Below are 13,893 nucleotides of genomic sequence, written 5' to 3' on the forward strand. Positions count from 1 at the left end.
CCTCCCCACCTTTGGTGTTTAAAGCCTGGTCCTTTTGGCCCTTCATGATCACACATGTTGGTGTGCTGCTTCCATGTGGGCTTTGTTGCTTCTGGGCTATTTTTAAGGGGAACATAAACTCTATATTTCATTAAGGCAATGGTTTGTTTGTTTTTTTAAATTCTTTTCTTTGACTTCCCTCTGCTTATACCCAGGAGCACACTGGTGGCCTAGAGGGGTACACATTAGGCTGCTAATTTCAAGATCAGCAGTTCAAAACCATCAGCTACTCCACGGGAGAAAGATGAGGCTTTGTCCTCCTATAGGCCTCAGAAGCCTACAGCGGGCAGTTCTACTCTGTCCTGTAGGATCCCTGGGAGTTTGGGTGTGGGATCTGGTTTTATCTTTCCACGAGATCCACCGATCTTCATGGCCTGCTCAGCCCTTTTAGCCTAGTCTCTTGTCTCCCTTTCCTCTCCCACTTCAACTCACTTGACCGATCCTTTGGCCACTTGACTACCTTTGATACTGGGCTGCCGACCCATTGCTAGAAGAGGGTGCATTTCAGACCAGTGCGGTTACTTGCCCTGGAGAATCCTGGAAATAGGTTGCCTTTACTGACTACCGTGCCAGATCCTCCCTCACGGATAAGTTATACTTGAATGAGTGATTTTCATACAAATGAATGAATGAACAGCAGTAGTATGCGGCCATCTGGGCACCACATTTTAAATGCTGACTCTCTTCTGTCTTGTCGTCTGCTCCTAGGAGATCCTGGATGCTCTAGAAAAAGCAGAGCCCAAGACTGAAGACCTCAAGTCTCAGCTGAATGATCTTTGCCACTTTTCCAGAGACCTCAGCCCATACAGTGGGAAAGTTTCGGGCCTGATTAAAGAATATAACTGGTGAGCGCGACCCTGATGCTCAAAAATGCTTTTATAACATGAGCAACTGCCAAAGCCAAACCCATAGCCACCAAGTCGAGGTTGATTCACATACTGCAGACTAGAACAGCTCTAGAGGGTGTTCACAGGGCAGTCTTTATGGAAGCAGTTTGCCAGGCCTTTCTTACTCTGTGTCCAGAGTGGATTCCATCCTCCAACTCTAGGAGTCTAGTGCCAACTCCTTGAGTCACCCAGGGACTTTAAATTAAGAACTCATGGCTTGTTTCTTTTAAGGTGTGATTTTAGTTATCAAGTAAGCAAATTGATCATAAAATAGGCAAAAACTCACTGCCACTGAGTCAATTCTCACTCATAGCAACCGTATGGACAGAGTGTACCTGCCTCTCTGGGTTTCTGAGGCTGTAAATATTTGTGACCTCGTCTTTCTCCTGCTAAATATACAGGGGGGAGAGAGTGAGGGGAGCTTCAAGTAGGCTGTAGAACAATTTCATTTTCCCAGGAACTTTTTGAAGCCCAACCCACCTCCTGATATTACTAAATAAAGTGAGTGCCTATTCAAAGAACAATGTATTTGAATAAATACTATTTTAACCTACTCTCTCATTTTCTCCTTACATTAAATGCTTTGAATCATGGATTTAGTCTTTGTTTGAAAGCATCCAAAGGCTGCCAGAATAAAGAACAGATTTTACAGCAAAGATTTCAAAAGGCCTTCAGGGATTTCCAGCAATGGTTGGTAAACGCCAAACTCACCACTGCCAAATGTTTTGATATACCTCAAAATATTAGCGAAGTTTTGACAAGTCTTCAGCAGATACAGGTAAGGATATTACCAAGGAATTATCATGTGCTAACATAGATCTGTTCATATCCCTCTCCATCTTTAATGCAGTGCATTGCACACTGAAGTTTGCTTCTTCTTCTTGTTGATGGGACGTGCCGGATTGGTTGTCATCTTTCTAGGACCAGTTCGTCATGTCTTTGTCCCTCCGTTTTTCTCCTTCAGAGCTACTGGGTGGGTTTGAACTACCAACCTTTGGGCTAATAGTCCACTGTTTAACCATTGCACTACTAGGGTCCCTTACATTTCGTCCTACTATTGTGTGTGCTATCAAGTCATTGCTGTCTCATAGTGACCTGAAAGGCCAGAGTCGAACTGCCCCCTAATGTTTCCTAGACTGCAGTCTTCCCTAGAATCCACCTTCAGGAGGTGTTTTCACTCATGGACATTGAGTCAGTGCTCACTCATAGTGACCCCTGTCCCCCTGTGAGTTTCTGAGAATGTAATGGTTTCTTCCTCAGAGCGCTTGATGGTTTCGAACTGCTGCACTAGTGGATCAAAGCCAAATGCATGAGCACTGCACCAGCAGGGCTCCTCATAGGAGGTGCTAGTGGAGTCCAGCTGTCAGGCTTTCACCAGCAGCAGAGTGCTTAATGGTTGTGGCACCAGGGTTCCAAGTTTTGCTTATGCAATTCAGATTTCAAGTAATGTCCTGCTCAAATAATTAATGTGTGTACAGAGAGAAGCCGCCATGTTCTCATAAATAGACAGCACTGAAAAGATATCAGAAAATAATGAGAACTAGAACAAATTTAACATGGATCAAAAGGGAGAACAAATGATAAGAAGCCAAATCTTAACCTAGCTCGATCTGCATTAGTCCATTTTCCATTGCACTCCATCTCATAGCAAAACAATTCACATCCCTGGTCAAAAGTCAGGGAATTCACTAGAGTCTTAATCCACAGGGGGACTCTGCAGATGGATTTGGGCTTTTACCTGTCTTCCCGAGCCTTTTGTAAACAGAGTGCTCAGAATTTAAGCATTAGTACTCTTTCCTCTTCCAGTCTTGGAATTTGTTACTTACAATCCTTGGATCGCAAGGATTTTTACCCACAACAGGTAAAGCTCTAGAGACAGTAACCATATTATTGATTTCTGTAGGTTATCGCATGGGAGATTGTGGGAAATTGAAACTGATGATGACTTCAAAAATAAAGAAAATATTTTAAAATTGATTTTAGTAGGTGTTGCACACTCTTTTTAATATGCTTAAATATTGAACTGCCAAAAGAACTTAAAATGTATATGTCAATAAAACTGTTATATGTGAATATGTCAATTAGATGTTCATAAAACTGTTAAAATTTTTAAAGGCACAGTATTCTTATGTATAGTACCCGCTTGACATACAGCCTAGTTCGGGTACATGGAGATCTCAAAGTATATCAAACTAGGCCTGGGCTCCATAGCATTTTCAATGGCTGTAGAACATTATGCCTTTTTCTTTAGGGTCAGTTTTGAGTGGATTTGAACCTCCAAACTCATGACTAACAGCCAAGCACCTTAGTCTTTTGATCACAGGAACCTTCACATTTGGTGTCATTGTGTCGTTGCTAATGTACAGCCGCCTCATGCAACAGAATAGACCTGCCCCAATGGTTTTCAGGGTCGCTATCTTGCCAGAAATGGATGCTCAGGACTTTCTCCCATGGAACTACCGAGTGGATTCCGATGCCATCCTTGTAGTGAGCAACTCGCGCTCAGTGTTTCCTCCAGCAGGGCTTCTGTGTGCGTGGTCAGGACCTTGAAATAATCAGAGTTCTCTCCATGTGACATTGTGTCTAAGCACTGTCAACGGATCGCCATATTTTGATCATAATCACCGTATTCAACAAAACGACCGAACCCACTGCCTTTGAGTCTGAGTCCATTTGGACTCATACCAACCCTGCATTGGACGTCCGAGTCTGAAAATATTGACGGGCCAGATAGCAGTCTCTTTCTCCCTGACATCTACATTAGGCACATGGAGTCACTGTTCTCCTTTTACAGTTAAGGTCCTGTCTTAGTGAGGTCACACAGGTGCCCTGTGAACTAGCAGACTAAGAACCCTGGTAGTGTTGTGGTGGCGCATGGGGCTACTAACTGAAAGGTCAGCAGTTCAACACCACCAGCCGCTGCTCAGGAGGAAGATGAGGCTTTCTACCCCTCTAGAGAGTTATCGCCTCAGAAACCCATAGTGGCAGGTCTTTCCCGTCTGAGGGATCCCAAAGGGACCTGCCATTGAATCAATGGTGAAAATTTAGTTTGGGGAAGGGGAAAGCTTGGAGCTCCAATGCCCTCTGTCTGGGGGGAGGAATTCAGAACTGCTCTTGAGGACAGTGGTGGCCTTTCCTCTGTTGCTCCCTCCTCAGTACATCTCCGTGTCCAAGGTTGGCAGTCTATTAAGACACATGTTCTGGCTTTTGATGTTAACAGACCACGTAGAGTATTTGCTCTTCTGGGTCTTGGCAGAACTGATACACTGGGCTCGTGCTTCTCATTTCTTCTCAGACACCTGATTAAAATGTGTGGCATTTGACTGTGCAGTAGAGGTGCCACCAATTTTCTGAGAGGAGCTCTGGTGGTGTAGTGGGTCACACGTTGGACTCCTCACTGCGAGGCCATCAGTTCAGACCTACCAGCTTCACCAAGGGAAAAAGACGAGGCTTTCTGCTTCTGTAAAGTTTTAAAGCCTGGGAACCCCTAGGGAGCAGCTCTACCTCACCCTATCGGGGACCAATGAACCACTAAGGACTCCCTGGAAGCAGGTTGGGTTCAGTATTTTTCTAGTGGGAGACTGTCATCTTTGGATCTCGGCAGATAAGTAAAAACACATGCTTTTACTGCACTTTATTAAGTAGCATGTTAAATGTCTTTGATGGACTTTGCCAAGGACAACCTCTGTTACATAGATACACACACACACACACACATATATAAACACACACATATATACATATACACACACATATATATATATATATACACACACATATATATCTCATAATGCTGCCTGTGAGGAGGAACTCAAGAAGAAGAGACCCTCCACAGAGAGAGATTGACACAGGAACTGCAACAGTGAGCTCACAGGAGCTTAATCGGTGAGCTCACACCGAAGAGTTGTGGGGATGGCACGGGACCAGGTAGTGCTTCCTTCTGGTGTGCATAGGATCTCGGGGTGTTGAAACTGACTTGGCAGTGCCTAGCAACAGCAGCACACCCAATAATGTCATAGTCTATTTTATTTAATGACCTTTTCTCTCCAATGATGCTCCAGGACAATTCACCTTGTCCTGCTCCAGGGATAGTTAGTTGTGCTTCTGCTGAGCAGACGGTTTGATGTTTATTTAATCTGGGAATCCATGAGCCATGTATCTGCTCTGTTTCCCTTTTTGCTGTGACAGCTAGGATGCTCAGAGCCAAAGTCACAACCCAGCTCCACCCATTGTACAGAACCATGAAGTATTTATTTTAAAAATAAAAACTCAGTCTTTTCCTGTGTGCATCTTATTTTCCAACTCTTATTCTGTCTTTGTTCTCATTTCCCATTCAGTTTATAGTTATCTCATCATTAATATTTTATGAGATCATGCCCAACCTTTATTGGGACATGTCAGAGTTTGAATAAATACATAAAATAACTTACCACTTGACTGTTAGATGAAGACTTGAGGCATTGCATACATGTGATAAAAATCGCTCATCACTTCTCTGATTTTACTGAGATTTTAGTAGATAAAAAAAATCAATATCCTTTAGCACGTAGAACATTTCTTCATGCCAATCCTATTTTTCTTCGTAGGAGTTTCTGTCAGACAGTGAAAATGGACAGCACAAACTCAACACGATGCTATCTAAAGGCGAACTTTTGAGCACTATGTTGACCAAAGAGAAAGCTAAAGATATCCAGGCCAAACTCGAGGCAGCGAAAGAAGACTGGAAACACTTTCACTCAAATCTTCACCAAAAGGAATCTGCTCTGGAGGTAGTTATTGATAGCCAGCCACATGGGCACGTTCTGTGGTGGTATCATTGCTAGCTCATATTCACCGAAACCATAGCTTCAGTGTCTCTAGGGCTGCTCGTCAGTGGTTTGGGTCGTCCCTCTGAGGCTAGGTGGGCACCTGTATAAGCACAGGAAGGGACTCAACGCTGCAGTGGGAACCTCCCTGTGGAGTGAAATCACTCTTGTATGGCAGGGGCTCTTGTAGATACACCCACGCTCCATCCCCACAGGACCAGCCTCAGACCACCCAGGCCTTCATTCAAATGACCTCAACAGTGTGAATTATTCTAGGAAATGGACAGACAGGCAAGGAGGCAGGAGATGGAGGGTGTCACAAAGCTTATGGGAAAATTCCACCCTCAATTCCATTTTCCATGAACTATTTGAAGTCCCTTCACATTTATGGAAAGTTGCAAAATGCTACAGGTGCGAGGTACCTTATACAGTGAACCCTCGTTTATCGCGCTTAATCCATTCTAGAACCTACCGTGATAAATGAAATTCCGCAAAGTAGGATTCCTTATTTGTAAATCAAATATTTTCATAGTTAGAGCATAGAGGACATGAAAAAACACCCTTTAGTCACCATTACACTCGTATTACCCAATTTATTAAACGAAAAAGGGAAAATACAGTAAAACATTTTGGACGTTACAATTATCATTTATTATTTATTATATTATTTACGGCATCTAGTTTACAGTATTACATATTTCACATACAGTATTATTATACATAGTTCTTACAAATACTGTAATCAATGGCGTGCAACCTCCATGATTTTCTTGCCATCTTTGATCATATCCAAAAGTTTTACCTTTTCCTGCATGGTGAGCATCTTCCTCTGGCACTTATTTTTATTGTCAGAAGGCTTAGAAGAAGCAGCTCATTTAGGAGCCATCATAGGGCTTAGATAAAATTTCTTAAAAATCACAAACAATTACAGTACACTGTACAAAAGCAAAAATGCATCTGATACGTAGCTCCGATACGTAGCGATGCAGACAGAAGCATGTACAGTACGAGTCAATCAGTGGCAGTAATGACAGAGCATGCGCTGTTACGCAAAAACCGCGATAGAGTGAAGCCGCAGAAGTCGAAGCGCGAAGTGGCGAGGGTTCACTGTACTTCATAAGAATATCAAGTGGTAGATTTTTCAAAGTGCATCACTTAAAGAGAGAATACTTGTACAATTCCATTTTATCTGGAGGCCATATTCCCCGAGTGAACTATGATCGTAACATCCTGACTACCACAGTGCACTCAATGGTTTCTCTTCTGAGAGCATCAGTTTTGATTCCAACTCTTCTTCCCTTAAAGGAAATGTTAGAACCGTGGAGAAGACATTTTCCTCTTTAAAAAACACTCTCTTGCAAAATAGATCCTTAATTTGAGTCTGGCTATAGGATTCAAAGAAAAAAAAGAGAGAGAATTGCTATCACGAAAGTGGAAAATGTATATATCCACACTTCTCTCCTAACCCACGGTCACTGTTCTTCTCCTTTGAATGGTGGTGGCTCTTTGTCAGTGGCCACCTTCCACTTACTAGAGTGGGCTGCACACTGAGTCAAGCCCAGGAATATGCCCTCAGCCACTCGGGGATCATTCATTCCATGTGGCCTGAGCATTGAGCCGTAAAGTGTGGAATATAGCACATTTAGCATTGACCGCAAGACACTAGAGTTCAAGGCATGTCCGCGTAGAGGAGTAGGTCTGGAGGTGTTGCTTTCCTTTATCTACCTTTCTCATTACGACAGGCTTACTGCTGAGACGCCTTCTCTGCCTTCCCTTCCTCCCTCCTCCTCCCACTCCTACTCCTTCCACCCTTCCTTGGTTATTCCGTGAACTGTTTTGCACCAGGCACTAGGATGAGAGAGCACAGGGGACTAAGTCTTCTCCTTCTTTTCAGGGCATGCGCGTTCTAGAGGGGTAGACAGTCCTCTAAAGAGGTGATTGCGGTATAATATAAGTACGTCAAGGAAGGTCAGTGAGGTGCAATTTTACTGGGCTCTGCAGATACAGCATTCCTGGAATTTGCCAAGGTAGGGAGGCGTTCCTGGTAGAAGGCACTAAGTGTACAGGCCTAGAGATTCATGGGTGCTCTCTAGGCCTAGAGATTCATGGGTGCTCTCCAGGGACACTTTGAGTAGTTTGACACCAGCATGAGATGGTACACGAAGAGTGACAGGGATCCGGACAGCGGTAGGTATTAGGGCCAGAGAGTGAAGTGCCCTGTGTGCTAAGGCATTTGCTCTCAACCTCCCACCAGGCTCAGAGCACTGCATACATGTGTTTTCTATAAATGTGGGGCTTTGAGGGTTCAGAGGTGATTGTTGACGTCTGTGAGAGAAACCATTAGAAATGAACAAGAGTGCTCGATGGGAGGCCTGTGTATCCTTATCAAGCGGAAATGCATGAGTAACTCTCAGAGCTCGTTGACATTGCTCTGATTTTGTGTCTGCTACCCAGGCCCTTGCTCAGCCCTTGTCACTGCGTTCCTTTTTGGATTGGACCTCTGATGGGGCCCCTACCACTGTGTTCCTCCATCCTGTGTCTCGTAGCATCTAAACTCCTGATCACCAGTCCCCAGTTCTCCCTTCTGAGTGACTTCATGAGATGCCAGGCACAAGAAATTAAAAACAAAACTAAAAAAACCTTAGGTTCATGGAATGATTTACTTATTTAGCAATTTGAAGGGGGGGGCATTTCCCACTGGCCAGGACTCCTCTAGGGTTTAGAGATATTGCAGAGAATGAAACAGATCCAAATCCCTGACCTCATGAAGCTGGAGTGTTAGTAGAACTTGCCTTAGCATCTTACAATAATGGAGGGAGCCCTTTTACTTTTCCAAATCCTCCCCGTAATTAGCCCATCCCCTGAGAGGGGATCATCAATATCCTGGAGGACCTACAGATGGATCCATGAACCACTCTTCCATGGGCTCCCCTGGGTTTGGCCATTTTGGGCTTTCAGCGAACTCTTAGGGACCAGCTCTTTGGCAATACACCTTACAAGGGTGATCCATTAATGTAAAACTCTCTGGTGGGTCCTACTGAGAACATAACTAGACATTCTATTTACTTCCACCTAAGCCTTCCACCTAAGCCATATATGGCGGATATAGAGACCACTGCAAAAGTGAAATGGATCCAACTCATCACATACATTGAACAGCCAGGAATGCCTAAGAGAGTGGTTCTCAACCTCCCTAGTGCTGCAACCCTTTAAATACATACAGTTCCTCATGTTGTGGTGACCCCCCCCAAGCATAAAGTTCTTTTCGTTGCTACTTCATCACTGTCATTTTGCTACTGTTATGAATCAGGCGATCTCTGTGAAAGGGTCGTTTGACCCCCAAAGGGATTGCAATGCACAGGTTGAGAACCATTGACCTAAGAAGTATATTCCCCCAAATGGAATTTTTTTCAAAGCTAAGTATTTCAATTTTTTTTACAGAACAACCTTATCAAAGTACTCTCCATGACACTTAATGCATTTGTCAAATCTGCGATTCCATCCTTGGAAACATTTTCTAACTCATCTGTTTGGATGGCTGACAGCAGCACCTCCCTTGTTTTTTTTCTTCACTTCTTCTGTGTCACGAATCACTGTCCTTTCATGTCCCTCTGCATTCACACACACAAAAAGGAGTTGCAGAGAGCAAGGTCAAGTGAGTAAAGTGCATGGGGCAAGAGAAGCATGCTTTCTTTTGCCAAAAATGGTGCAGTGAGATGGGTGTTTTTGGTGGCACACTGTGGCACAACCTTTTCATAATCTCTAAATAGAAAACTTCATTAACAGTCTGGCCTGGTGGAACGAACTCCAAATGTACTATCCCCCTCATATTACATATGGATTTTGGGGGTACCCCCTCGTATGAAAATATGTATGGCATTGTTATACAATGGACATGTTAACCTTAATTTTGTATTTCTTATCTCATTAGAAATCCAAATGAACAAATTTTTTATGAAAAGGAGAGAACACATATAAACAATTTGCCCCTTCTTGCCTCATCATTAATCAAAACCAATGACATTATCAGCTGGCATTTAACAACTTTCTCAAAGGTACCTTGCACCTCCTGAGAGAACCCCTCTGGGGCTCCTTGTCAAGAAGTTGTGGAGACAAGGGATGAGGCATCAGAAGGAAATTCACCTCCCAACCCCACGCTGTGAAAAAGTGTATGCAGCAATCATAAACAGCAAATGTGATACACGTTGAGAAGTGGATCTCTTTGAGTTGGATTGATAGATATCAGTCTGGTGGTGGTTAGAGAAAGGTTACATTTTTTTTGGTTAGGTTTGGTTTTTGAGATAGACTCATGAGAACTCCTTCAAGGAGGTTATGGAATGATATAGGTGCCGAGGTGCGGGGTAGATGTTCTACATACTGTTTCTCAAAGGGAGTGACTGCCCTCTGGGGATGCTGGAACAATCTAGTGAGAGCTGTAGAAACAGATACCTACACTATCTCCTGGAATAGGAGTCATAGGGCAAAAGCTTTTAATTGCCAATTGGTACTGAGTAATTCCCCCCCGGCCCCTGAAATGGGAGCAGTAGTTACCAAAAATATTTGGTAACTTATGTCCCAGACCCGGCATGGGGGTTGTCTGGCTGCAGTGCAGACTCATCAATGCCAGCTAGCATCACACCTCTCCAAAGACAAGCAGTGGCTGCCATCATGCTAGGGGTGAGATCATGAAAGATTTGACTGACGCTGATGGACCACGCATAATCTTAGAAATATCTGTATGGCCCTTGGCAGATAAAAAGGTTCCCCACCCCACCCTTGGAAACGGTGACACAGAGAAGGGAGGCCTGGGATCTGGAAGGCTTGCAATGCTCTGGGAAGAACGTGGCATGTCCATTAAAATCCATTTGCCCCAAGGTCCCTAACCATGTCTGGGACTTCACAGAACCTGAAGCTCCAGATGAAGGACTTTGAAGTGAGCGCCGAGCCCGTGCAGGACTGGCTGAGTGAAAAGGAGAAGGTTGTTCGGGAGAGCAGTCACAGGCTCTATGACCTCCCTGCCAAGAGGAGAGAGCAGCAGAAGCTGCAGGTGAGAAGACCTTGGACCCCAGCCGACCACACTCTCCCCTCCCGCCCCCGCTCACCCCTGCGTCCAGAAGCCTGCTCAACTCCCTCCAGTTAGGCTTAGTGGTCCTGAAAACTAGTGTCCCCTGACCCTGTTTGTGACAGATTCTGTTTCCTGATTCTCCCAGCAGGCATCTGGACAGGGTGTGGCTGGGGTGGGATCCCGCCTCAGGTCGCCCTGATTGCCTGCCTGCCTCTGTGCGTCTCTAAGTTCTCCCGGTCCCAGCTCGTCTGCCGTGTGCTTTCTCCGGTCCCTTAACCGTAACTTGCTTGTGCGTTTCAGTCTGTCCTTGAGGAAATAAACTGCTACGAACCTCAGCTCCACAGGCTCAAAGAGAAAGCTCGGCAGCTGTGGGAAGGACAAGCTGCCAGCAAGAGCTTTCTGCACAGAGTGTCGCAGCTGTCCTCTCAGTATCTAGCGCTAAGCAATGTCACCAAGGTAACGCCTGCCACGTGCTGTGTGTGAATGTGGTGCCTGGAGTCGCGCTGGAGGGTTGCTTGGGGTGTCCGGTGAGGTGTCTTCAGGTGGGGAATGAGGCTTCCATGTGCTGTCCCACAACCCTGGAACCCAAGTTCATGGCTGTGCTTCTGCCGTCTGAGGTCGAGGAAGATTTCGAAGACTCATTCTGATCCCTGGTAACACACAGTGTTTCTTTCAGTCCTGGAATGAGAGGAGCCCCCAAGCTCTTGCCCCCAAAAGACACGAGGCAGAAATTCAAAACCCACTACCATGTAGTGAACTCCGACTGATAGTGACCCCACAGGACAAGGTAGAATGCTCCCCCGTGGGTTTCTGACACTGTAACTCCTTACGGGAGCACAGCAAGCCCCCACTTCCACCCTCAGAGCAACCAACCTGTGGTTAGCAGCCCGATCCGTAACCGCAACGCCACCAGGGCCGAAACAGAGGACGAAATGGAGAACTTTTGTCATAAAGGATCTCAGAAATAAATGTGATAGGAAAACCACGCAGGGGAAGGAGGTGACGCTTAGGTGGGTGATGTGTAAAGCGTTTGGGATAATGGCGTTTAAAACGTGTTTACAACCCTTAGCTGGCAGTCAGCAGTGTTTAGTTTGGCAGTTCTAAGCCACGCTGCAATTGATGATCATCCCTATAACCGAATCTCTTTGCAAATTGCTTCGGAAGAATAAATAGGGTTGACTCTGCCCTCGTGTATCAGGAACACCGTGGTGTTCCAGGTGCAGGTCTATGGTGCACTTGATGTGGTGTGAAATATTTCCCTTCCCATCGGCCTTCACATCCCAGATATTGGAATGTAGGAGACGTAGATACCCCTTCCTTTCATTGGGACCTGTTTCTGGTCTGCTCGCTCAGCCTTCAAGAGGAAAATCATTGAAGGAATCACTATGTAGGCTTTCTAGGAAACTGTCTGTATGTTTACACCTGTTTACTCTGTGAGAAAACAAAACAAAGCAGAGCTGTTAAGGAAGTCAATTCTCACTCTGTTTTTATGGACACTGGCTACTCTGTCTTTCTCATGAGAAATGGCTGGTGGATTCTAACCACCAACCTTTCTGTAACCAGACAAGCACTTACCGCTGTGCCACTGGACCGCCTCGTTTGTTATTATTATTATTGTCTTTAGAAAATCGGGCACAGACCTAAAACCAGAGTGAATTCAGGCCATCTTTCTATGCGTGGCACATTTACTTTAACGAAACAACAACAAACTCACAACCATCAAGCCGAAGCTGACTCACAATGACCCTGGTGGGACAGGGGAGAACTGGCCCTGGGGGTTCCTGAGACCGTAACTCTTCACCCGAGTCTTTCTCTGGCAGAGGGGCTGGTGGTTTTGAACTGCTGACCTTGCGGTTAGCCCAACGCCACCAGCACTCTTGTGGCAACTCGTTAGACACCAAAAACTAATAAACATTTGAATGCTTTAAGGGCCGTGAACTCTTTTCTAAAGCCTGACACTGTGTTGTACCAACCCCGACAATTAATAAATAAAACAACATTTACAGTCCCAGCTTTTTTAACGTGAGGGCACTGAGAAACTCTAGGTAATTATTTTTTAGGACTTTGTCTACCAGGTAGGCTTCATTGGTGGGAGGCCTCAGGTGACCCAAATGTGATGTGTGAAGATGACAAATGATTCCTGTTAGTCTCCCGGCAAGGGAAACACGAAGAAGGAATTTCACTGGTTCTAGGAAAGTGTGACGACTACAGTGATCCAGGAATGGTGGCTCCATCAAGTCCATGGAAACCGCCTCTCTTGGTGCCCCAGTGATCCTAGCATGGTTGCCATTGAGAAAGATGCGTCACGTATCTCCCAGGATGAACACACATGTACAGCACAGCGTCCCTGCAGCACAGGGACCCTGACTGGGGACAGCTTGCCAGGCAGGCCGTTTATGTGGGCCCAAGCAGGGTTTAGGCTAGAAAGCTTGGTGGAAGGGACAGCTCACAAATTACCACTGTCGTTTCCAGGAGAAAGTATCGAGACTGGATAGGATTGTTGCAGAACACAATCAGTTTTCCCTCGGGGTTAAGGAGCTCCAAGACTGGATGGGGGACGCCATCCACATGCTGGACTCTTACTGCGACCCCACCTCGGATCGCAGCGTGCTGGACAGCAGGATGCTGAAGGTGGAGGTGAGCAGACCCGGGCAGGCGCCTTGAAATGCCTTGTTTCTCTCAGTGCTCTTCACTCTCCGTCTGCTTGGCGTGATTCTCTCGCTCTGTCTCCAAGGCCAGTCTCCCAGGGCCTCTGAAGGGTGGCTGTTTAGGTTGCCTTGAATCAGCTCCTGGCTCGTGGCCTGGCTGTGCACAACGGAACAAATGCCTGGGCCTTCACCACCCCCATGATCAGCTACAGATCAGACCCCCTAGGATGCATCCACAGGGTTTTCATTGGTTGCTTTTCAGTAGATCACCAGGACTGTCTTCCTAGTCCTTGGTAGTCTAGACCAGCAATTCTCAACCTGTGGGGCACGACCCCTTTGGGGGTCAAATGACCCTTTTACAAGGGTCGCCCGATTCATAACAGTAGCAAAATGACAGTGATGAAGTAGCAACGAAAATAATTTTATGGTTGGGGGGGTGTTCACCACCA

At 45.6% G+C, this 13,893-nt stretch overlaps 1 protein-coding gene across 1 annotated transcript in view; it reads left to right on the forward strand.

Moving 5' to 3' along the window:
* Nucleotides 1-13,893, forward strand: part of SYNE1 (spectrin repeat containing nuclear envelope protein 1) — a 326,773-nt gene that overhangs the window by 45,495 nt on the left and 267,385 nt on the right. The window contains exons 17-22 of the mRNA XM_045294717.1: nucleotides 748-884; nucleotides 1,527-1,704; nucleotides 5,513-5,695; nucleotides 10,635-10,778; nucleotides 11,097-11,252; nucleotides 13,269-13,433. Coding sequence (XP_045150652.1) covers nucleotides 748-884; nucleotides 1,527-1,704; nucleotides 5,513-5,695; nucleotides 10,635-10,778; nucleotides 11,097-11,252; nucleotides 13,269-13,433 — 963 coding nt within the window. The remainder of the gene's footprint in view (nucleotides 1-747; nucleotides 885-1,526; nucleotides 1,705-5,512; nucleotides 5,696-10,634; nucleotides 10,779-11,096; nucleotides 11,253-13,268; nucleotides 13,434-13,893) is intronic.

Source organism: Echinops telfairi, unplaced genomic scaffold (genome assembly GCF_000313985.2).
Source record: "Echinops telfairi isolate 266 unplaced genomic scaffold, ASM31398v2 ScPeMD7_3533;HRSCAF=4204_0, whole genome shotgun sequence".
NCBI lineage: Eukaryota > Metazoa > Chordata > Mammalia > Afrosoricida > Tenrecidae > Echinops > Echinops telfairi.